This window comes from Lepisma saccharinum, chromosome 22 (assembly GCF_977018435.1).
Source record: "Lepisma saccharinum chromosome 22, izLepSacc3.1, whole genome shotgun sequence".
Lineage (NCBI taxonomy): Eukaryota > Metazoa > Arthropoda > Insecta > Zygentoma > Lepismatidae > Lepisma > Lepisma saccharinum.
In genome coordinates, this window is record NC_139250.1 from 17390489 (window position 1) to 17416376 (window position 25888).

At 38.0% G+C, this 25888-nt stretch overlaps 1 protein-coding gene across 1 annotated transcript in view; it reads right to left on the minus strand.

Moving 5' to 3' along the window:
* The window catches only part of l(3)72Dn (UTP4 small subunit processome component l(3)72Dn), a 136681-nt gene extending 114901 nt beyond the window's left edge, over positions 1-21780 (minus strand). The window contains exons 1-5 of the mRNA XM_083143707.1: positions 21545-21780; positions 10839-11013; positions 6208-6276; positions 3631-3715; positions 1467-1665 (exon numbers count right to left, since the gene is read on the minus strand). Coding sequence (XP_082999833.1) covers positions 1467-1665; positions 3631-3715; positions 6208-6276; positions 10839-11013; positions 21545-21648 — 632 coding nt within the window. The 5' untranslated portion in view covers positions 21649-21780. The remainder of the gene's footprint in view (positions 1-1466; positions 1666-3630; positions 3716-6207; positions 6277-10838; positions 11014-21544) is intronic.
* Positions 21781-25888: the final 4108 nt, after the last annotated feature.

Genomic DNA, 25888 nt, shown 5'->3' on the forward strand with positions numbered 1-25888 from the left:
CATGTGTCCAGAGGAGAAAAATGTCATCAATGAATCTTAGCCAGAGGAGTGGTTTCAGTTGCTGGGAGTCAAGGAATTCCTGTTCCAGCCTGCCCATGAACAGGTTGGCATAAGAGGGGGCCATGCGGGTACCCATAGCTGTGCCATACTGTTTCTGGCAACACTGACCGTAGAGACGCTACGGTCAGTATTCTGTGCCTCTACTCACAGTGTCGTCGATCTTTTATCTACCTTCTTGAAAATGCGACTCAGATCGCGAAATATTGAATTATTTCTATTCGTGTGGTAAGTGTTTACTGTCTCCTTCATTATTTGTGTATATATATATATATATATATATATATATATATATATATATATATATATATATATATATATATATATATATATAAAGTGAAAGAGGAGAGAGGAAACACTCACCGGACAAAGAAAAAATTCGAATTTTCGTGATGGTATATCACATTTTCAGGAGTAGAGAGACGTTGTATAATTAAGTGACTAGAGGGAAGAGTAAGCATGACCTGCAGTGTTGCCAGGTCCCGAAGGAAAAAAAAGTGTTGACAGTACCACAAAAATAAAAAAATAGTTCTTTCGCCTGGCTTGTCGAAAACTGTGAGTGGTGGGGGGGGGATTGGTTGGGAAAAGGTGGTGGTGAGGGTGAGGATAGGGGGTGAGGGGCGTTACTGGGTGGCCTTGTTCAGGCCTGGAGGTGTGGTTGCATTCATGGTCGATATGTAGGCCCTCTCCCATCTTCTACGTATTGAGGTGTTGGTGGATTGGGGCAAGGAGTGGACGATTGCTACCTGGAAGCAGTCATTAAAAGGATTTTTTTCCTTTGTCCTGGTGAGTGTTTCCTCTCTCCTCTTTCACTTTTTACTTAGCCCTTGTGGCCCTCCTTCCTTTTATCCTACACCATACCGGTTCCGTCTTCTGTTTCTTCTCACACCGATGATGCTATAAATTAGCGAAAATTTTGAATTTTCCTACTGTCCGGTGAGTGTTTCCTTTTACCTTATTTGATTTTTACTTAGCCCTTTTGGCCCTCCTTGCTTTTATCCATTATATATATATATATATAAAAAGGTCAACTCATTAAGATATTTTCTAATACAGGATGCCACATATTGTGTCTGCCAATATAAGTTGCCAACCCTGTCGGAACACAGATGTGCATGCACGTAAGGGTAAGCACCTTCCGCCGGTAGCAGAAACTCCAATGGAAGAATACGAGAGTGGATGGCAGAGTGGTGCCCGTCACGTCTCTACACGTGCTTAAAAAAAACAATAAATAAAAAAAAAACAAGGTTGTGGGGTGACAAAGGTTCCCCAGCGTGCCTGCCGGAGGGTTAAAAGTTAACATTTTGGTGGCATATAATCTCAGTATTCCAGAATTTTGTAGTGTACAACTTAAGATATGTTGAGAACTATTATGAATACCATATATAATTTAATCAAGCATTCCTCACCTAGAATCTCCAGCAGCAATTGTGAAATCCTCGAAGACAACAATACACCATACCAAAGTCGCAAACTTTCCTTCTCGTCTGCCCATATTCATCTTACGCACAGGATGGCCTGATTCAACATCCCAGATCCTCAAAGTACCAGCTGAACCTGTCACTATGAATTCCCCCGAGGAGTCCCACGCTATGCACATTATACGGCCTGAAATAAAACAAAATATTCTACATATACAGGGTGTCCCAGAAGTAAATGGACAACTTTGTATAATCTATTGATCAAAGTTTATTGAACTTGGTACACATAGAAATAGTTTGAAGGAACAGTTAGATTAATATCACCACATTGAGAGTGTATTACATAGTTCATAGCTAATGTTCAAATAGTGTACTACTGCTTTCCAGCCATTTGGCAGCTCTGTGATGAACTGATAAGCACACTTTGGTAAAAAGATTCACAGAAATGTTTGCACATGCCTGTATGTTATGTTTCAGTGCATCAATCGTACATGGATCTTGGAATACACCTAGTTCTTCAGAACACCCCACAGGAAAAAGTCTGAAGGCGTAAGATTGAGAGAGCGAGAGCGGTGAGGGGGATTCAGTCAATTGCATGCTAGGATGCTGTAGTGTGGTGGTGCCCCATCCTGTTGGAACCGCACATCATTAATTCTTTCCCAATTAGCAGTACATGGGAGGAAGTCTAAATCAAGCATCTCCACGAACGAGTCCTGTTGCACAAATTAATAATCTCACGAGGATTAGAATGTTCCCAGTAAACACTGTTACGTCTGTTAACACGACCACTTAATTTAAAGTGTGCCTCATCAGTACAAAAGATGTATGGAAAAGTGTCTTCTTCTTCACATTTCCCAATAAACCATTCACAAAATTGAACCTTTCTGTCCGGATCATTCTTTATCCTCTGAGATAGCATGAAGAAGGTACAACAACAACAACAACAACAACAAAGAAATCAAAACCAATAAAACATACTGCACAACAATAAAACTCAGATACGACAACGTCCTTATTAAAGAGTGCCCCATACTTCTGGGACACCCTGTATATGTTGTAAAGAAGCCTAGACAGAATGTACACAACCTATTAAAAGTGTAATGCAAGAATAAAAATTTCCCTCGGGAACCGTGTAAGAGACCCGTTCTTCTCTAAAAGCTAAAATATCTGTTAGAACAGTGTCATCATCTTCCCACATGGATAATAAAAAGTTGAGAAAAGATAAAAGCTTGTCTGAGGACAATAAGATCAGCACATTTGAGAAGAATATGTCAAACACTTAAAAATATTACATACACTGCACATCTGAGTGTCCAGCCCTTGCCGTAAATGACCATGAGTGAGACGGCTTTGTCTGATTTGAAGTCAAGTTAAAATGACCTGTTCTCGACAGGCTTGATAGCACAAAGCTTCTTCCCATTACCTCATACCGCAGGGAAAAAATATCTTTTCTCTCCGCAATCTATAAGAAACCTCTCACTGTGCATGCGTTACCTACAGACCAGTCCGAGTGACATGCAAGAAACATGTAGCTTGTCGTCAACCCTATATGGAATATTGCAGAGCTCACACTAGTGTACGGAATTTCAGAATATGATGCACAAAAATCATACCCTGGATGTAATGCCACATTTGCTTTCTTTACTCTTGTGAAGAACCATACTATGGTTTCAGTATTGTATATTATGAGCATTCTTATCTTTGGGCCTAAGTACTGTTGCAATGACAGACATTTAACCTGTGCCCATTTCTTTATTGTCAGCATGTAAGACACTCAAATGTCACTTCCACATAATACACCCTGGACTACATTTTGCAGATTAACGTGGCTCTTGTGTCGGACCTACGGCCAATATAACCTTACTAGATCTAGATTAACATGGTACAACTGAAATTGAAAATTTACAGACAGTGGACACCCAATTTTACATCTTCCCGAATTATACATGAATCATTTTTTGTCTCAATGGAGCAAAATGCTATATAATTTTTCCAAGATTTTTTACCTGGAATTTTTTCACTTTGGTCCCTTAAAAAAAACACAATATCAAGATTCCACTATATGGGCATTTTTAGAAGTGTGAGTGGAGAATCAGGATGAGTGCAGGAAATATTATCACACACTAAAGGTAAATTATATGAAAACACCTACCTTCCTGTCTGTCGAGCACCTTTTCATATTGCAGTCCTTCGTCAGTTATGCTAAATATGTTCACAAAACCATCCTCAGTACCTGCCTTAGGAAAAGATTAAGAAGAAATTAGAATTTGAATTTAAAATTTTGGGTGCATCAGCACTTAGGTTATTTTGCACCCGTCACATTATACGGGGGCCAGTCCCTTATCATTACAAATAACAACTCTAACGTTGCATAACTAAAATCATAAAATATTCTGACTTTCGTTAAAAGCTGAGGCTGTAAAGGAGCGCTCAGAACAAATAAGGACAAAACACATGACAACACAAACAAATTATACTGGAAATGGGGCCAGTCGCCAGAGCCTCGTTAGTCTTCAGTCCAGGGTGTACTATGTGGAAGCGAGGTTGACTTTTGGGCGCCTACGTGGAAGGTACGTACCCCTTACACCCCAGAAGAAATTAGAAAACCACTTCTTGTGTTTCTAGTTATACAAGTATATACTGCGTGGTCCAAAATTCCCAGAATGGTCACATATCGTGAGAAATACACATCCAATCGGAAAACGAAAAAATACGTGTTTAATAAGTGAAAGAAAGCTATTCAATGATATCACACTTGAATCCCCACCGCTGCCCCCTGGGGGTGGGGCAGGGGGCATCTGTGAATTTTAAATGAAAACCCATGGTGCACACTTTGCGAATCACTATCCTACCTAGTTAAAATGAGGAGGCTGGAAAGAGGCACTCAGGACATATATGGACAAAACAACAATCTCACGGAGAATTATATTGGCCGTAGGTCCGACACGAGAGCCACGTTAATCTGCAAAATGTAGTCCAGGGTGTATTATGTGGAAGTGACATTTGGGTGTCTTAATGTTACATGCCAACAATAAAGAAATGGGCACAGGTTAAATGTCTTGTCATTGCAACAGTACTTAGGCCCAAAGATAAGAATGCTCATAATATACAATACTGAAACCATAGTATGGTTCTTCACAAGAGTAAAGAAAGCAAACGTGGCATTACATCCAGGGTATGATTTTTGTGCATCATATTCTGAAATTCCGTACACTAGTGTGAGCTCTGCAATATTCCATACAGGCTTGACAACAAGCTACATGTTGCTTGCATGTTACTCGCACTGGTCTGTAGGTAACGCATGCACAGTGAGAGGTTTCTTATAGATTGCGGAGAGAAAAGATTCTTTCCCCTGCGGTATGAGGTAATGGGAAGAAGTTTTGTGCTATCAAGCCTGTTGAGAACAGGTCATTTTAACTTGATTTCGAATCAGACACAGCCGTCTCACTCATGGTCATTTACGGCAAGGGCTGGATGCTCAGATGTGCAGTGTATGTAATATTTTAAGTGTTTGACATATTCTTCTCAAATGTGCTGATCTTATTGTCATCAGACAAGCTTTTATCTTTTCTCAACTTTCTATTATCCATGTGGGAAGATGATGAACAGATATTTTTAGCTTTTAGAGAAGAACGGGTCTCTTACACAGTTTCCGAGGGAAATTTCTTTCTTGCATTACCTTTTTAATAGGTTGTGTACATTCTGTCTAGGCCTCTTTACAACCTTGTACATTTAACATCCCTCAAGGGGCACTTTACACCCCTTTTTTCTAACTCTATGCTAAGGCCATAATGCCCCCCAAAATTTGAAATCATTCACTAATATGTTTGAAGAGAAAAGTGACTATTCTGGAATGTGTAGTTATGTTGCTTGTCACTTAAGGCTCGACTGGACCTTCGGCAGCCGTAAGGACGATTTTTTTCCAATTTTCCTCTTCAGTCAAAAAACTGCTGTGATATTCCAAAATATGAAAAATTACATACACTTAGAATTCCTTCTAGGGGATTCCAACTTGCAGTCCACGAAGCCAGTTTGCAAAATACATTAATTTTATGTATTTTTATTAAAATACATTCTATTTTTACTGAAGGAACGGAAGCTCTGTGAAGAAAGACAATATCACAGGTAGAATTGATTTTGAAGTCAATAATAATCATCAGAAGAATCTAAAGTGACGTAACGTTCTCTTCACACCATGCATTCAACCCAGCTATTTAGCAATCCTCTTGGTGTTAACATCGAAGAACAAGAAGCTTTTCTCTCCTACTTGAATTGTGTGATTTGCAAGGCGATTTCCTTCAAACTAGGGAAGAAAAGGGGTCCGAGTTTTTCAAATATCTTTCAAAGGAACTCTTTCCAAACCTTCGTAGTTTTGGGCAAAGAATTTTCGTGTACTCTGCTTTCACTGTTATCTAGATATTATCAATAGTTTAATAGACTTACGTAATCGCAAAACTATTGAGAATACCTAGATAACAGTGAAAGAAAATTCACGTAAATGCTCTAGAAGGAATTCTAAGTGTTTCACAGCGGTTTTTCGAATGAAGAGGAAAATTGGAAAAAAAAAATCACCCTTTCAGCTGCCAAAAGTCCAGTTGAGCCTTCCCAATGAAACCTCCCCCCATATTGCCAAAGAAATTGTACACTTTAGATCTGTGCTGAGCCACAGAAAAATTAGTGATAACTAGAAAGAATAAATAGTGAATAACACCAAAAAATATTAACTTACTGCTAGATACGACTTCTTCTTGTTTATCGCCAAGCACCAAGCAGAACTTGCTGTGACTGCAGCTTTGGACTGGAAAATAAACAATACACACATCAATATTGTAATAAAAACTGGAAAACTATTAGCTTAACCACACACTTTTTACTTTTTAGATACAATAAAAACTGTATTCTAAACGATTCTCTGGCACTCCTGAACATGAAGGTTTATTGTCATAGCAGCAAAATCTGTCTTACCAGCAGTGTTGCCACATGAAGGAAATGTTCCTTCTATTTTCAGGGAAAATTGGGCCTAATTTAAAGAAAAATGGAAATTCATTGAAAAAAACCAAAATATCTGAATACTTCATTCAGACTTACTATTAGTAAAGATTATATTGTCATGTTCTAGTTTTCTGCTCTTCCATCTTATTCCTACTACCTTGAGTACAAGTCTAGGTGTGTATACTTCTCTACTTTGTTTATTTTGCATCACTTTGTACATCTTTGGTTAATAGCAACCATAAAGATGAATTATGAACTTATGAAATGGGCAAGGACCAGAATTAGAATCATCTGGGCCATGTGATTTTTAAACATTTATGCAAGATGGGCCAATGAAAATGCTATATAGTACTTATTATTATTAATATCATCGTATGATTTCTCACAAGAAGGAAAAACTTGAGCGTAAAAGTAAAATTTTGCTCCTTGCAAAAGGAAAATTGTTACTACACTCCTTACCACCAGGTTTCCCAAGGGACATGTAAACTCTTTTTTGTTTCAGAGCAAATTGAAACCAGATCATTTTGTGCTAATTTTCATCTTAAGCTGATGAGACTGGAGGTCAAACAATGTAGTCTGTGATCACCATCTTCTTTTCCCCTCTAGCTTAAGATACAGACTAGCCATGAGAGAGCCAAAAATTCATACTTCAGGTTTGTGCAACTTACTCACTTTTATTCTATTGTATTTCTAAAACTTAAAAATACAAAATCATTTACTACTTACGTAAAATCCTAAAATAAGTATCTATTTTGTACACCGACAACGTTTCGGGAACCACTGTCCCTTTATTCAGGTCCTATATTTCAGCTATCCGAAAATTGCCATAGCCTCGTCAATTCATACACTCGTCAGGAAAAGGAATTGGTAGATAATGGTACAGGTAAAATATTGGGAAAACACTAAACCCCTATAAGGAAAGCGCAAGCAGATTGATTGGAAATAGTGTGATAGGGGGCATCTTTTCTTTTTTAAAAATTTTAACTTGCACTGGTTCTTAGGAGGAAAGTTTTATAGTGATTATTTTTAACAAATAGCAATGAGCAAGGGTCAAGCAAAGGTTTTAGTGTTTTCCATTTTTTTTCCTTTATCTTAATGTACAAATTCCTTTTCCTGACGAGTGTATGTATTGACGAGGCTATGGCAATTATCGGATAGCGGAAATATAGGACCTGAAGAAGGGAACAGTGGGTCCTGAAACGTTGTCGGTGTACAAAATAGATACTAATTTCACGTTAAGTAGTAAATAATTTTGTATTTTTAATTTTTAGAAATACGAAAGAATATACACAAGCCAAAAGTTGAACATCTTAACCAGGAAATTGCTTTCTTGTGGTCCACTGAGGCTGTCACCCAGACCCACAGTCATATATTCCTCTGTTTGTTTTTCCCCTTATGGACCCAACAATTTGTTTTTGGTGCATCACTAATCACCACACTCATCCACATTAAGCGAACTACGATGCCAGGGATCCCAGGTTCGAATCCTAGCCTGGGCATGGGTGTTCTTTGTGAGTGTCAATTCATCAATTTCATCATATCATCGCTCATCCTTATCTTTGCGATTAGCTAAAAGTGGCAGAAAAGCAAAGTAAAATAAACCAAATTATTCATTCATTCATCCTGTCATAATTAGCCAAAATTGGGCAAAAAAATAATTTAAAGCAACACAAATGCAAACTAATTTTCAGGGCTTGGCTAGCACCCATGTACACTCTTGTTAACATAAAGTGGCACATTTTGTATCATTGGACAGTTGAAGTATGTGCTAGTTTACATGAACAGGAGTGTACCAGTAGTATTGGAACAAATTTGATCATAAATACCAATCAATACACTGATGAAGTTTGGGAAACTTGTAGTCTCTACAAAAATGCTGTGTGGCACTTTTGAAGAGTGTAAATATGCTGAAAATTATGCATAGTAACAACATGAAAAACAGTGTGCTGCAGGGAGGCAATTTTGTTCGAGCGACCAGCAGTTTGCATGAACGATAGCACTCAGAATTGAGGGCTTCTTCGCTTGAATGAATAACGCCTGAAGAGGTAACATGAGTGATATACATTCGAAGCCCAGTAGCACACGTATAACCATAGTAAGTCTATGGTAGTGGGCCTTTAAATATGCTTCGTGAAGTGAAAGACGCAGTGAAATTGAAACTTAAATGAGCATAGTCATCATCTCCATGTTAAATGTAGTTTAGCCTATCTTACCAATACAGTGATATATGAAAATGAAATAAATTATTGTGGGCTGAAACTACCAAGGCAGATATTTTACATACATGTGTCTATGATTACAATGGTTTGGCTGACTTTCAGATGACTGTTGTCTCTGAATAATTTCAGCATGCTGATTTCCAAAATGAAATCCATTTTTACCCATCACGTCTAGTTTTTCAGAAAACAGCAACATATAAACTGCCATAATTTCACAACAAAATGGGTAGTTCCATTATTTCTGTTTAAATGGTGGTAAAATATTGGTTTTCTACAATACAAATCCTCCAATTTTGAACCATAAATGCATGTAGAATTGTATGCATTTAATCCACCTTCACATGACACATTGGCATGAAAATGATGTAGTTTAATTTTTGAAAACCCTCATCAAAATTACCTTCAGAAAATGTCCAAAACTCAATTTTATAATATGGTGGGTTGATTGAACTTACTGACATAGAGAAAAATCCTGACATGATAGAAAGAAATTGATGTCATTTCTGTGACCAGCATTCAAAATACTTCCAGAATCACTTATTGAATTGGAAACAACTGAAATTTCCCTTTTGTTGTGTTATGTAATAAATGAAGACCCAGGGGGAAAAACTATGAATGTCGATTTTTCGCCCATTTTGAGATCGCAGCGCCATCTGATAGCTCAAAAGCTGTACCATAAGAATGAGAACGGCCTTGGTTGAGAAACGGTGAGAAGTGCCTGAAAAACGTATTATTATTTTGGCATATATTGACGTATTTATGAAAGAGAAATAGTTGTTTTTCATTTCCTGGCAAATCGTCTCGAATGAACATTCATCCTTTTTCCCCCTGGCCCTTCAAATGTAATGGTGACTATGAGAAGTTTGATAGTGAAACTATGAAAAATTCTAATGTGATGTGAAAAAAATGGATGTCATTTCAGTGATCGGCATTCAAAATACTTCCAGAAACAACCTACCGATTTGAAAACATCAGAACTTTTTTCTGAAAATGTTGGCCAGTTTTATCGTCACATAAAAATGATATTTCATTGTACATCCTTGACCGTGCGAGACTCGAACGAGTACAAGTGAGCAAGCGTGGTCTCATGCAGTACTCTATTAAACAGGCTCTTTAAAAATTGGCAAAAATATCCAAAACATATTGATAAACCAATATGCCTACATTGGCCGATACTGATAATAGGGTAATTATGCGATATCGCCCGAACACCTCTCACTCATTTATTTCGTTAATTTTAGCATTGATACTTACCTATTCAGCATTGTGGAAGATTCTTTAAGGTGAAGTTATGCCTTTTTCCATAAAATAGCGTCAACTTTTCATATTACGAGTCATTATATGTCTTCCTTGTTCCGCTTGGGTAACAGGCAATATGGCATACACTCGTCATGGATCATTGCACATCGTGCTTGTGTTTTGTCGATTTGGAGTGGGTATGCAGTGTTTCATCCTTCTTAACCGAAAAATACCTACTTTCGTGTTCATTATGTCATCACAAACCATTGACGGATAGCCCCAAAAAAACATTCACGGTAGCCCCACAAACCATTGACTGATAGTCCCAAAAATTATTCACGATAGCCCCATGAACCATTGATGGATAGCCCCAAAAACCATTCATGGTAGCCCCAAAAACTATTCACGATAGCCCCATGAACCATTTCTGGCAAGGTTAGGTTAGGTAAGCATAGTTAAAAAAAAAATAGTAGAAAAAAGGCACGTTTGAAAACACTGACAAGACCGTGTGACTTTCGACGCTCGCGTCATCTGCAGGTACATAATGGAAACAACAGCATAATGTTGTCGCTTTACAGAAAATGCAAGTTCCTTACATAACAAGTGATTATTTCTTGTTCTGCAGCATTCTATGGTGAAGTTTTCAGTTTCCACAAAAGAAAATACCTTGAAGAACTTCGACAACGCTACAGAAACTGATTTCAGTAAGTAGTTTCTCCTGTAAATTTGAAGAAATCCGTTTGGGCGATATCGCATATTTACCGACAATAGTACTGAATTACCTGTGCCATCCACACGTAACTATATACTACACGATAGGTGCGAAAGAAAAAAAATTAGCCAGAATTTCTTACATCCGAAACCTCTAAATTATAAATAAACTACAAACAGACGTATTACCAATGCTTACCTTAACACATAATTTCAACAGATCATATTCAATTACAAAACCATGCAGTCCTGTACTGAAAAGACGATTATTGCACCACACTAGAGCTTCAATTGAATTTTCTTCTCCACCAGGAATCATCTTCTCAATGTTTGGTGAATACATCATGTCCCATATTTCCACAGAATTATCAGATCTACAATAAAGAATATTCATTAACAAAAACATCAATTCATGTTAGAGGGAATAAAAAATGCAGTTGATAATTAGAAGACGTAAGTGAGTACTAAGTGTTCTATCAATTTCGGTGGCCTCTGCCACCATCCACTTGGGAAATTCGGTGCTTCACTGTGGGGTTGACTTCCGGTTCCTGTTGTTTCCTCACTTACCGCTAGGAGCGCTGGTGTAACCAGTTCGTTTGAGTTGTTGCAAAAGCGGGAGCCAAACATGATGTGCCTGACCACTGTCGATATTCAGCTCGTGCGGAAAGTGCATACTTGTGTGTGTGTCTTTTAATATTTGTGTCAACCATTGTGTGCGCTGTATGCCTAACTGAAGCTTTCTGGATCCTGTGTTTGTTAAACTTGAGGTGCTTTGCTAGTCTTGTAATTGTTTCTGGATATTTTTGCATCGGATAAGTGCTGTTGTATACGTTCGTTGATGGATCTGCCAATGTAATGCAAGTTGCTCTCACATTGGGCATCATACACTCCCAGGTTGTCAAGTGGTGAAAGGAATATCTTTTGTGCTTGCTTAGGACACTGGCTAGTTTGTTCACTGGTTTGTGTGCAAGTTTGATGTCATAGTGTTTCAGGGTCTTGGCTAAGCCGTTGGATGTAGTTTGGTAGTAATGGAAGGCCAAAAAAAAAAAACATCAAGTAATGTTTGAAGTAAACTCTATAGTGAAATAATGAAGTCAGTCAAAAGTTGGTATGGCTTTTTATGAATCATTGTCCCCTATGTACATATTTCTTTCAACCTAGGACTGCTGGATTAATACACCACTATACTCTTCGCATTCCCAGCTGGCAACTGGGAATCAGCATCAGTTGAAGAAAATTCTTCAACTGACATCAGGCATTTTTGTGTCACAAGGCAATGAATGCTGTTAGTGGGACAAAACAAATCAGTGTTGGATGCACCACATATTCCAAAGTGAGAGAGTTCTCCGCCAATGGTAACATCAGCACTAGAAATCAACAGGGATTAATGGTACTGCACAGGTCCTGCATAATGATGTTTTCGGAACAACCACCCACAGGTAGCTATGCAATTGGCAATATTGCTTCAGGAGAACGATGTTACCCCTACAGCCTTTGAGCCACACACAACCGAAGATGATTGGGGACAGAAAGAGCCATGGAGGTCAGCCACCAGTATAGTATTATCACACCACTATGGAGGTCGGCTAAATATAAGGGAGCTTTCAGACCGAAGTGACAAGTGTCTCTTTTGTAAATAAAACTTCAGAAATAAATGCAACCTTTTGCACTTAATGCCTTTCTTCAGCTAGATGTACAGTATACATTTTGTGATCAACAACACTCTCACTACCAAGAGGTGGTGTAACTTCTATGAACAAGAATGGAGGGGAAATTGGATCAAAATGAGGGGAACTAGTTAAAAAAGAAAAGCACGTGAAAAGTAAATTGGTTAAGTTTAAAAAGCCACTTTCAAATTTCAGCACAAAAGTGGAAGATTTTAATCCACCAGACCAGTTAAAGGAAAGGGTGAACATCAGTCATCAGGATGAGGAGAGAATGGAAGACAAAAAGGGGTAAGGGACATAAAAAATAAATATTTTTCCAGCTTTTTTAGCACCTAAAAATCTGCTCCATACTTATGAACAGAACTTGGACTAAAAAGTGAAATTACCCCAGAATAGGGAGGTCCCTTCATTTATGCTTGCCATATTTTCAAATCAAATATATCATTTATTTGTTGTTAGGTTAGGAGTGTTAGGGTCAATGATATGAGCTTTGTTTTAAGTTCACTTTTACGCTCAGATAGACTAATTGGGACTGGACCTACAGTTTAAAATGAGGGTATGATTTTACAATACCGGACAATTCCCTGATTTTTTTTCATATTTCGCATACTCACTAATTTAGACCTCTTAATCACGAATCTGCAGTTAAAATTTGGCGCTCAGGTGTGGAACTTACAAAATAACATGTAGAAGGTTGAGATTTTACAATACAAAAAAAGGCATAATTTCGTTAAAAATTCGAATACTCGCTAATCATGGAGTCCTGATGACGTATCTACAGTTAAGATTTGGTGGTCACGTGTACAAATTGTAAATTAATGTGTAGAAGTTGTAAAATAACGTTGTGAATAACCATGCTGATTCTCGATACATAAACAAAGATGGGAGCCATTTTTCTCATATGAACAAGTGACGTTCGCAATTCGTTACATTGAGTTCAGTAACCAAGGTTGCTAAAGTGTTGTGCGATATGTGAGACCTGTTATTCGTTCCGTTAGGCTAGCACCAATGGTTCGCAATTTCTAGACGTTTCCGACAAATTTTAACTTCAGATTCATGATTAGGAGGCCTCAATTAGTGACTACGTCAAATATGAAGAAAATCGGAGAGGGGTCCGGTCATCTCAAGTCATACCCCCTTCGATTACAAGACAGGTTCAAAATGTTACAAATATTTGGTTTGATGCTAATGGCATTTTAGTGGTAGTGGTTCTTTTGCTTCATGGGTGTCTAGAAAACAGAATCTTGAGGAAAGAAAAGAGTGAAAATAGTATGGAATAGGGGGGCTTTTTCACTTAAGTACGCAACCGGTAATTGTCTGTTATATCAGAGACACATTTCTATCGAATATTTTCAGTTTTAAATGGTTCGTACTTACCAATTGTGTATTGCGGAACATAGTTGAAGGTGCCATTATGCTTTTTACGCGAAAAGAACTACAATTTTTCACATTACGAGTAATTCTTTTGGGTCCTTTCTTCCATTGCGGAACATACAATATAACGTGCACATTGCGGAACATACAATATGGCACGCACAGCTGTGGATCATCGCACGTCGTGCTTATGTTTTGTCGATTTGGAGTGGGGTATGCAGTGTTTCAACCTTCTTAACCAAAAAATACCTACTTTCGTGTTTATTATGTCATCACAAACCATTGACGGATACCCCAAAAACCATTCCCAATAGCCCCAAAAACCATTCATGATAGCCCCCACAAACCATTGACGGATAGCCCCAAAAACCATTTCCGGCAAAGGTTAGGTTGGGTTAGGTTAACATAGTTAAAAAAATAAAATTCTGGTAATAAAAAAGGCACGTTTGGAAACACTGGCGAGACCCCATGACTTTTGACGCTTGCGCTATCTGCAGGTACATAATGGAAACAACGACATAATGTTGTCGCTTTGCGCAAAATGCAAGTTTATTATATAAAAAGTGCTTATTTCTTGTTGTGCAGCATTCTACGGTGAGAAAATACCTCCAAGAACTTTCAAAATACTACAGAAACTCATTTCCGTAAGTAGTTTCTTCTGTAAAAATGAAGAAATGTGTCTCCGATATAGGCTATCTAGGTTATTTGTGTTTTATGTATGCCAAAACCTATTTAATGTTATGTAAAGCACTGAAATCTGTTGACTAAAAATATTTTGACTTCATTCTGGGGCGATACAGTAACCTCCAGTGTTTTTGATTCTTTAGTCAGCCTATTATCTCTGTACAGGAAAAATAAGATACAAATGTGCTTATGGCTCTCCCACATTTTTGAGGGGGCTTTTCAAGGAAATTTCTACCTGTCAAAAAAGACAGTAAAGTTTCAGCACTGTAAATTATACAGGGTGTTTCCAGGATGATGATACAAACATTCAGGGATGATGGAGAAGGGCACATGTATCAATTTGAGATAAGGAACCCTGGTCTGGAAACGACATACATAGTCGAAAGTTATAAGCGAAAATCTGTGTCAAGTTTCACAAGCTGCTACATTCACAATAGTTATTCAAAGTGGCGTCCCTACTTGATTTCTTCTTGTGGGGTCATGTGAAAAGTCTTGTGTACAAGACACCTGTCGAGACTGAAGAGGATCTCCTGGCAAGAATTCTCACTGTCTGTGACATTGTTCGAACGACGTCATGCCTGCAGCGAAGCTGGGGGATGCCACACTTGTGAATGTAGCAGCTTGTGAAACGTGTGCAGGTAATAAAAGTATTACATCTTCATCCACCGATTTTCGCTTATAACTTTCGACTAAGTTATAATGAGTATTTTGTAAATGCAGTTCCAAATAGAAGGAATGGCTGCTCCAGAAGAATGTTCTACACACATAACAGTGAATGACAAATCCTTGTTCATTTCCCCCATTACTGAACAGAAATTAAAGATAATCTTCAGGCGTATAAAAAACAAACGATCTTCCGGCATTGATGAAATACCAGACTTCCTAATTAAGAAATGTTATAGTTCCCTATGTCAACCACTACTACATATAATAAACAATTCCATTGAACAGGGTATTTTCCCAGACAGGCTAAAGATAGCTGTTGTTAAACCTTTACTGAAGAAAAATGACCCAAAAGATTTATCAAATTACAGGCCCATTTCACAACTCTCAGTCTTCTCAAAAATTATTGAACATGCAATAATGATGAGAGTAGAAAATTTCTGTAGTAAACACTCAATCTTAAGCTTGTCGCAGCATGGTTTTAGGTCCGAACGAAGCACGAAAACAGCGTTAGCAGACTTAGTAGAATGTGACACACAATCTCTGAATAATTGTAATCACACGGTAGGAGTCTTTTGTGACCTATCAAAAGCTTTCGATTCTGTAAATCACGAGATATTGCTGTGGAAACTTCAAAAACTTGGTATTTGTGGACTACCACAAAAGTGGTTTCAATCTTACCTTACCAATAGAAAGCAAATTGTAGAAATCGCTCACACCACAGCAAAAGGATACGTAACACATCAACACTCCACCATGAAAAGTGTAACATGTGGGGTGCCTCAGGGAAGTATTCTTGGCCCTCTTTTGTTTCTTATGTACATAAATGATTTACCAAATGTTATACCTGAGGCAAATGCAATATTATATGCCGATGATACAAATATTATAGTAACAGACACTTCCAAAGATGCTCTACAATCTAAGGCTAATAACGTATTAAACAAATTAGATGACTGGTTTTTAAATAATAATCTACTCCTCAACAGCAAAAAAACAAATTACATTACATTTTCTACAATCCAAACCAGAAACCAAATAAGCCTCAATCTAATATCTGGGAATACACAACTAGAGCCTAAAAAAAAATCAAAATTTCTGGGTATCATTCTGGATGAACACCTTAGCTATACAGAACACATAAACATGCTACAATCAAAATTAAGTAGTGTGTGCTATGCCCTTCGAGAAATGGTAGACATCTCAAACACCCAAACTGTAAAGTGCCTTTATATGGCAAACTTTGATGCTTTACTAAGATACGGGATTATGGTTTGGGGTAACAAGGGCCACTCCAATGTCCTTTTTATGCTTCAAAAAAGAGCTATAAGAATCATAGCTGGAGTAAAGAAAACTTATTCATGTAGAACTCTTTTCCGTAAACTTAATGTGTTAACTCTCCCCTGCATATACATTTATGAATGCTTAATTTATGTTAAGCAAAATATTTCCAACTTTGCCACAAATGAGGAAATACATGGCCTAAACACAAGAAATAAAGACAAACTTCACATAAAACACTGCCGCCTTAACTTATGTAAGAAAGGTCCCTTAAATTCTTCCATAGATCTCTACAATAAACTACCACAAGATGTGAGGAAAGAACCAAAATTGATGATATTCAAGCACAAGATAAAATCAATGCTTCTGAAGCATGTTTTTTATTCTATAGCTGAATACATGGAAGCGACTTTTACATAAGACAAATGTACATAATGTAGTATAATCACATATTATTCTTGTAAAATTAAATGTTAAATGAAAGTGGGTAATTAGTATATCTTCTCATGTTATATTTTTTTGTGATTTTGATATAATAGCAGAGTAAGACCCAATTTTTTACAATTTTTGGCTATATATTTTGTATTTGTAAAATCTATTAATGTACCTGTATTGTAATGTAAGTATTGACATGTCTTATATTACCATGTACTGTAATTTGTACACACCGGTAGTCCTTGGATGCAAATAAACTAAACTAAACTAAACTTTCCAGAACCAGGGTTCCTTATCTCAAATTGATACATGTGCCCTTCTCCATCATCCCTGAAAGTTTGTATCATCAGCCCAGAAACACCCTGTATACACTTATGGTAGGCATGGATGGTATTAGTCCCAATTAAATTCTCAAAGAACGACATTGTACATCATCCAGTGCCCTTAACCACTAGTGCCCCCAAGGGATAAGTTGGTGGGGTCATACTCCCTTTACAGTGGCGCAGGAACGGGGGGGGGGGGTACAGGGGTACACTGTACCCCCCCAAATTTTTGAAGGGGGGTACTGTACCCCCTAAATCCTTAAATCGAGTTGTACCCCCCTTTGGTAATTTGACAGCAGATGGAAGGTGCTACTGTTAAATTTACCTATTATCAATTCGCCCAATAAAAAAAATGTATTATTGTTTATAAATTTTAAGCATTATAGTCCTTACCACAGAAATTCCAAAACATTTAATTGTAAACTTATTATACTACATTGTGCTTGCTACTAGTTAGTTCATTGACCTAAGTTCTTGGAAACCTCTTTAAGGAGATGAAAATTGTTTAAAATGTGTGTGGAACGATGGAATCAGATTGGCTCTCAGACAATTAAGCTGCATACGATTGCTGCTTTGCACAAGGGGGGGTACACATTTCTAAAGCAGTGGTCGCGTCGATTCGAAGATACAAATCTTCATCACAAGAGTATATGACTGACTTAATTTTCTTTTGAATATTTATAATGGAATTTTCGGAAACGGAACACTTACACGAACGAGACGAGACACAACAGACCAACTTTGGGGGGGGGGGGGGGTACAATGCACTCCTGCACCTCACCTATATTTTACATAAATTTGTAAGAGGGTGTTGAGAAAACTATACTTTGATTTTGATTTTAAAATTTTGGGTGCGTCAGCACTAAGGCTATTTTGCACCCGTCACACTATACGGGGTCCAGCCCCTTACCGTTTCACATAACAACTCTAACGTTGCTTAATTAAAATCATAATATGTTAAAATATTAAAATGTTCTGACTTTCGTTAAAAGCCGAGGCTGCAAAGAACACTCAGCACAAATAAGGACAAAACACAGGACAACACAAACAAAATTATACTGGCCATGGGGCCAGTCGCCAGAGCCTCGTTAGTCTGCAGTCCAGGGTGTACTACGTGGAAGTGAGGTTGACTATTGGGTGCACTACGTGGAAGAAGCACCCCTTACACCCCAGAAAACTATACTTAAACCTATATATTAAGATATATATATTTTTTAAAACAATAGAGTGCCGATTAGCCTATCTGAGAATGAGGTGAATTTGGAATAAGTTTTCATAACTTCAGAGTGGAAACCGAAATAAAAATAAGCACAAAAAAGAACGAGAAGGACCTCACCACACAGGAGACGAGATGAGGCTGTGACAATTCTCGACTCATCGCATCGCGATATCATTCCTAGGTGAAATGAAATCTTTCCTAGACATTTAAAAAGGGTGCAATTTGCGATTTTATCAGAGGGGGGATTATTTTTTACCTATGTATTAGGTATACTTATAATTGGACATTAATTGCTTAAAATCTAATTGTGATATCGAATGCAACACAAACACAACGCCATTTTATGTTAAACTCTAAAGTCAAATTGTAAGAAAATTACATTAGTCAGATGAATGCACGAGATAAATGAGACTCACTGCAGGTTCTATTGGTAGATTTTGGATTGGATTTACAAGGTCTTTGAATGAGATGGGAATATTTGATTGATTGATTTGGTTTATTTTACTTCGCATTTCTGCCACTTTTGGCTAATCGTGAAGATGAGGATGAGTGATGATATGATTAAATTGATGGACACTCAAAAATAACACCCATGGGCAGGCCAGGATTCGAACCTGGGACCTCAGGCGTCATAGCACCCTATGCTAATCCCTCCGCCACGGAGTCCGGCGAGGTGGGAATGTGTTTTGGATTTTCTTTGTAGATGCGAAAATCTTTAACTGTGACGCGCACATGCTTCTGCTTACATTAAAGTTTACCTTTTCACATAAACGAGAAATTGACATCTCATCCTAAAACACACACATGTATCTGCATTTAATACCAGAACATACGAAAATAAACCTTGGCCGGCTCTTCACATTGTCCACCAAAAATTGAAAAAAAAGAATAAAATTTTGAGCGTATTGCTTTCCTTGCTACAGCTGAAGGATTTCGGTTTTGTAAATGTACCGAATGATATTACTTTCAGTACTTGAAGAGTGGCATTAGGTACAGCTAATTATATTACAAATAAATGATTTGTCAAATTTTTCACAAATATTTCAAAGTTAGACTTCTTACGAGTTGATTGGGAACCATCTGAACTCATTTTTTTCTTTTTTAATACAACACCCTATAGATGTCTGAGAAAATACCAAATACATGGCTTCTAAAAGGCATTGGATGTGGTACACATCTGCCATAAATTGTTTAAAGATATTTTTATGCGTAGCTGTGGGACTTTTAAAATTAGAATGAACGGAACTGAAGTGGAACTCTATATAATGTAGTTTCTATATCCAGTGGGTGGGACATGATTATTCCTGGTTGGTGTGGCTCAAGATCCCCCCTGATTTTCCGTTCCGTGAAATCCAAATAAGCCCAGAATGAGGTCCAGAGCTTAGCCTTATATGTTTCAGAATTGTTATCTGATTTTAAAATTGTTTTTTTTTTAAACTTAAATTCTAACAAAAACAATGAAAAATATTTATGCATATTTTGCATTAAATAACAGGACATTCGTGTGTGCTGTTCTAAAAGAGAATATTTCTCATGGCTTCACATTATACCTAGGTATCAAGGACGTTTTTGTGGGGTCCAGGGGATCCGGAACCCTTCCCCCCGAAAGACTTAGCAAGTAGTAAAAGTAATTTATCAAAATATAATTGTTTAGCATTTGTTATACTCAATTTTCATCAATGCCAATACCATGCTTGAACAGCGTAACAATTAAAAGTTAAGGTGCGGCAGAAATATCTCCCGGATTTCATTTGTGAATAACAAAGCAACGATAGATGTTATGCAAAACTTTATTGCACAGTTGGAAAGAACAAGGTTTACCATTTTATTGCATATTTGCAAATAACAAAATGTTCCAATTATTTTTTGTCACAATTGCCACAAGTCACCATTTTGTGTGACATAGTTGACTTTGTTTTAAAATGATATTGTCCAAATGCCGATCTGCACAGTGTACGCATTTCTGAAGTCTCGCCCTGAAGTTCTGCATTACCCTCCTAGTCATGTCTGGTCGGTATTGCCGCTCTTTCCTGTCTGATACCATCTTTCAGATCATTGGCTGTCCTCGGCCTTCCTTGGTAAACTTCAGCCTTCAGGGACTCCCACAGAAAGAAGTCGCAGGGTGCGAGCTCAGGGGAACGAGTTGGCCATGGAAGGTGACTTCGAAGTGAGATCAGACGCCCTGGAAACATTTCACGTAGCACGTTCATCGATACGCGTGCTGTGGCACCATCCTGTTGAAACCACACAGCCAATTTGCCACGTTCGTTCGATTGCGGTTGCAGGAAGTTGCGTAGCATCCATACATAACGGTCAGACGTTACATTAACTGCGTGCCGTCTTCCTCAAAAAAGTAGGGGCGTTCATGGAGTTGTCTCGGTACATATGGGAAACAAAATGGTAATCCTTGTTCTTTCCAACTGTGAAATAAAATTTTGCATAACATCTATCATTGCTTTGTTATTCACGAATGAAATCCGGGAGTTATTTGTATACTCGATGGTTTTCTCCGCTGAACTTATAGGAAGGCAAGGAATTTGGCTCATACGGCTTTGAAGGATTCCAAAGTTTTATGCACACTACTAACGATAATATCCATAAAATATTAATCAGGAACTTTACTTTTCGTTAATTGGATCTAACTCCTTTTTTTGTTATTCAATAAATACTCAATAATTTTTCTATCCGACATTAAATTTCTTGCCAGGGCAGTTGTTTTTGTGCAAATCTTGGCGATCTTAAACTACACGTACGCTAGATAATGAATACTTGCTGTTATATTTCTATTCTTTTACTATTTTTTACCTATTCATGAAATAATAACAATACAATATTAATTAATGTACATATTTAATTAATTAATATATTAATTTAATTAAATATAATTATCCTAATTATTATTATTGCGACACTTGATTGGACATATATATATACGTATATATATGGGAGGCTGAATTTTGTACCCCCCTAAATGAAAAACGTTCCTGCGCCACTGCTCCCTTAGCCTTCTGTACACCTTCGAGAAAGTGAAATAGTTTGCAAAGTTTATGAAGATCATGTTTATGAATGTTTTCCGTGTTTTTAGCTTGCGGAAATATGCTATTTTGAAGTAAAGTACGTCTGTTGCCTGAGAGTGTTACCTCACTGTGAAGCAGAACAGCCCAAAAGCTTTATGCAAGGGTACCCACAAATGCATCTTATGTATTGGATACATGTTTCACGAATCAAGCTTCGATAAATAAATAAAACAGTAACTTACCTGGACAAGGCCAACTTTCTCGATTCTGGTTCATAGCACATACAGTTTATCGCGTTTGGTGTTATGTTATAGAACCTAATAGTGTGAACTCGACACGATCCCATATTGTTCAACTCTACTCAAAATGTACTAATTCCTTTTAATTTTGGCTGTTCAACTTGAACCTTCTTTAAAAAAACAACAATAATAATGTCTTCTGCTTCACCACGTGCATTATCTTTCACGCACACATGTTATTCTAGACTAGTGATGGGTCGTTCCGGAACGAATCGTTCCAAAGGAACGAAACCAGCAAGTGAACGAATCGTTCCGATTCCGGAAGTCAGCTGGAATCGAATCCGGTTTTGTTTTTAGCTACTGCGCCTGCGTCGTTGTCAACACATGCAAGAAACTTCTACAAGCGGCTTCTCTTGTCCCTTTGTTCCCTTACTTTCCCGTTATCTGCCTCAGCATTGAAAAGGCACTCCGAGGAGAGGGAAAGGGCAAGGGGGGTAGGAGGAAAGTTGTATTTTGCCCATTCCGAGTGGTCTGGGCTAAACAGCAGGGACATTGTGAATTCTGCAAAATTCTCCCTGGCTCGGAGAAAAAATTCCCTTTCGACTTGAAAATTCCTGGTCTTCCACAACCAAGAAATACAACAATAAAATAGAAAATAAATTATCCATACTTTCACGATTTATCCAGAACTTCTAATCTAGGAGGGTGTAAATGATGTAAAGGCAAATTTAACACCAAATCAGACTGATTGATTGATTTGCTTTATTTTACTTCGCTTTTTGTGCCACTTTTGGCTAATTTGCGAAGATGGAGATAAGTGATGAATGGACAATAACAAACATCCATGGATTCGAACCCGGGACACCGTAGTGTTAGTGCGAAATGCTAACCCCTCCGCCACGTGAGTCGGCTACCAAATTAGATGATTGTGAATAAATTTAAAGGGGGTCTGTTGCGAAAAAAATATAGCCGTGATATGTAGAGGTGGATACATCACTGAGTATGTACTTCATTTATTTTCTTCATGTTGGACAAAATCTGCTTTATTTGAGTCGTTATTGTTAATTCATATTTTTACTTGAATGTTGATTGATTGATTTAGTTTATTTTACTTTGCGTTTTGTGCCTCCTGGCTAATTTGCGAAGATGGGGATGTGTGATGAAATGATGAAATTGATGAATGGACATTCACAAACAACCAAGCCCGAGCGGGATTCGAACCCGGGAACCTTGGCGTCGCAGCGCGATGTGCTAACCACTCAGCCACAGGCTCCGGCTTTACTTGAATGTTATAATAATAATAATAATAATAAATTTTCTTTATTCAGCGGGCGAGGTTCAGCCAAGGGCTGCTCTGCCACCTAACCCTTGTCAATATGATAATACATATGAGATTATTATAAACTTATGAAGCAGTAAGCTAAACGTAAAAAAAATAATAATAATAATAATAAAAAAAAAACTTTTTAACTCAATCACGATTAACTGCGATCAACTGAGTTCGAACTGAAAGAAAATACATTTCAGGTGTTTATACGTCACCAAAGGAAAAATATAAGTATTATTTAATGCAAGACGTCTAAGGGCCAGTTTTTCAATGTCCTGTTAATCTTTCTGTTAACTAACTGCCAGTTGGAGATACCAGCCAGTCTTAACCAGCACCGGGTTTTTCAATGTGAAAGTAACTGCCAGTTAACTAAACCATGGTTCGTTCTCCGAAACAGTGTGTTGGCAATTCTGAAGCACCGAAATTACAGGAAATCGCACGCCATCTGTTAGTATAGTTTCAAACCGCGTCGACTGGCACGCAGCCTGGCGTTTAAATATACAACTACAAGCACGCCGCGCTCGAAAGCACGTTATTTTTTTTTAATCCGTTGCGCAACAGCCCATGAAGGGCCTAGGCTTACCTACCGACTGCCGGTCTCCCTCCCACGCTTTCCTTCGTCACCTCTAAGCGTGGAGATCTTCAACCAGTATTGGAATAGTCGGGGGGTCGGCCCGACGTATCCCCAGCCGTTATAGTAGGTCTCCGTGACCGGATTACGCTCACTCACTCGGAGCTCCCCAATTTCCTCACGATGGTGGGTTGCCACCGGCCCTATACGTAGGCCGAATAAATTCCGACCAGAGCCGGATTCGAACCTACGCCGTCCCGCAGCGAACGATCTCAAGACGAGTGAACGCCTTAACCCGCTCGGCTACGGAGGAGGACCGAAAGCACGTTATTGCATTGTGAAACGATAGGAACAATGGCTGCGCATCCATTTTGTATGCTTACGAAATAAATTAACGAATGACAGCACTACAAATTTGGTTTTCTTCTAATAAAGGCCAATCCACGTGGGGGAAATGATGTTATGAGGCGCAAGCGCAGATACTTTCTTGTAGAAGAAGTGTGAAGAACTCGAAAGTCGAGACATTAATAATAACGGTTTGTTGATATAAACACTATTATTATTATTAATATGTAAATATTGTACATTTGACTGCATGCTTTGTACCTCTCTATGCATAAATAACCCATAGCGCGACAGGCCGAGCGAAAAAAAAATGGTGTTAATAGTAAGCATGCTTTCTAAACTTCTAAAAATATGAAGGTACGAGTAGAAATAATTTTAAAATTTACTCTAATATTTATCCGAGAAAATCATTCAACAATAAAGCGTGAATTAAATGCAACACACGTAATAAATAATTGACAAGAAAAAAAAAGTACCCTTGACCAGGACTCGAACTCGTATTACAAAACACAACAAGCTCCGAAAGGTGGTGCCGCTAACCACTACACCAAATTACCGATTACCGATTGGGGATTGTCGCGGCTAGTAGACCGGATATCCTGGCCACAAATTCTCTAACACAACCTTACCAAGCGAATTCTAGCAACTACGCTGCTTAATTTCCATATTTGCATGGACGTTGGTAAGCTCTGCCAAACAAAACAAGTTTTTTTCTGTACCAATTTAAAAGTTTTATGAATCGTATCTTGTTTAATCTGACAGTGAAGTTGCGAGTGTGGAATTTCGATAGCTGCACGAGGCATCCATGTTGCCTCGTAACTTCCAGTTAGGCTGGTAACTGCAAGAAGAAGCACCAGTAAAGATAATCGCCACCAGAGTTCAAGTTACGAGCTAACTGTACATTGAAAAACAGAAATTTTCACTAACTTCCAGTTACGTGCTAACATGAACCTTAACTGAACATTGAAAAAACGGCCCTCATTCCACAGTTTCTTGCACATTTTAGACGTTTCACCCTTTTCCCTTCCTTGGCTCCAAAATTTCCCGTTTTTAGGAAAGTTTCCTGCTGGGTTCATCGCGGTTAAACTCCTCTCCCTCCTTCACCCGCTATTGAGGTCAGAAGGAACCAACCAAGAAGCCAAATATAATACGCTGGTCTAGTGAACGTCACTTCCGGCGCTGTCGCTATAGCAACGGTATACCTGGCAATATACAACGCGCTGTCCGTACTTTCCCCATGCAGTTAGTATTGGAAACGGACCGCAAGGGATACCTTTTGTTCTTAGTGACAGGGTTTTTCAACGAAAATGGTAATATGTATCTTACACCATTGTAAAGATTAGATTCAGAAGAATACGTACATAAAATACAGGTTGCTTACAGGTGACAAGTTAAAGAAGAAATGGAAGAACAAAAGCAGGCACTTTCCATGAAAGTGACCGGCAACTTACGATTTCTTCGGTTTCAGCTACACCGGCTTGTTGACGGGTAAGTCGCATGGCTTTTTGTCTGTGGTCAGATATGTCTTATTGCTATGCGTATGATTAAAATCATTGTGCACATTAGACATATTTCGTGCCTTTGCACTAATGGGTATTCAAAAACTACAATGCATTCTTGTAGGGGTATTCAGACCATTGACATATTTTAATAGTAGTAGTAGTAATATTGGGAGTGTGTAAAGTTCAGTCAATAGCCGGAACAGCAACCACAAATGAATAGGGACGACTACTACTACTAATATCAACAATAACAAATGCATATGAAGATAACAATGGTATATTATTATTATTACTATTATTATTATTATTATTATTATTGATTGGTGTTTTAAGTCCACTTTATGCACAGTAAGGCTAATCGGGACTGGACCTACAGTTTAAATTGGAATTAAATTTGTAGATTATGAGGAATTGAGATAAATAAAATAACGTTAAAACAATTAAGTTATTCTATCACAGGAACACAACACAACTGACAATGGCAAACTGACAGCAATACGAAAGAAATCTCTCCCCTAGAAGCTTATCTTCCAGCTTCTTGGAAATTCACCCCTTTTCCGAGTTATGCATATCGCTGTGTGCATTAAGGACTATTGAACGAA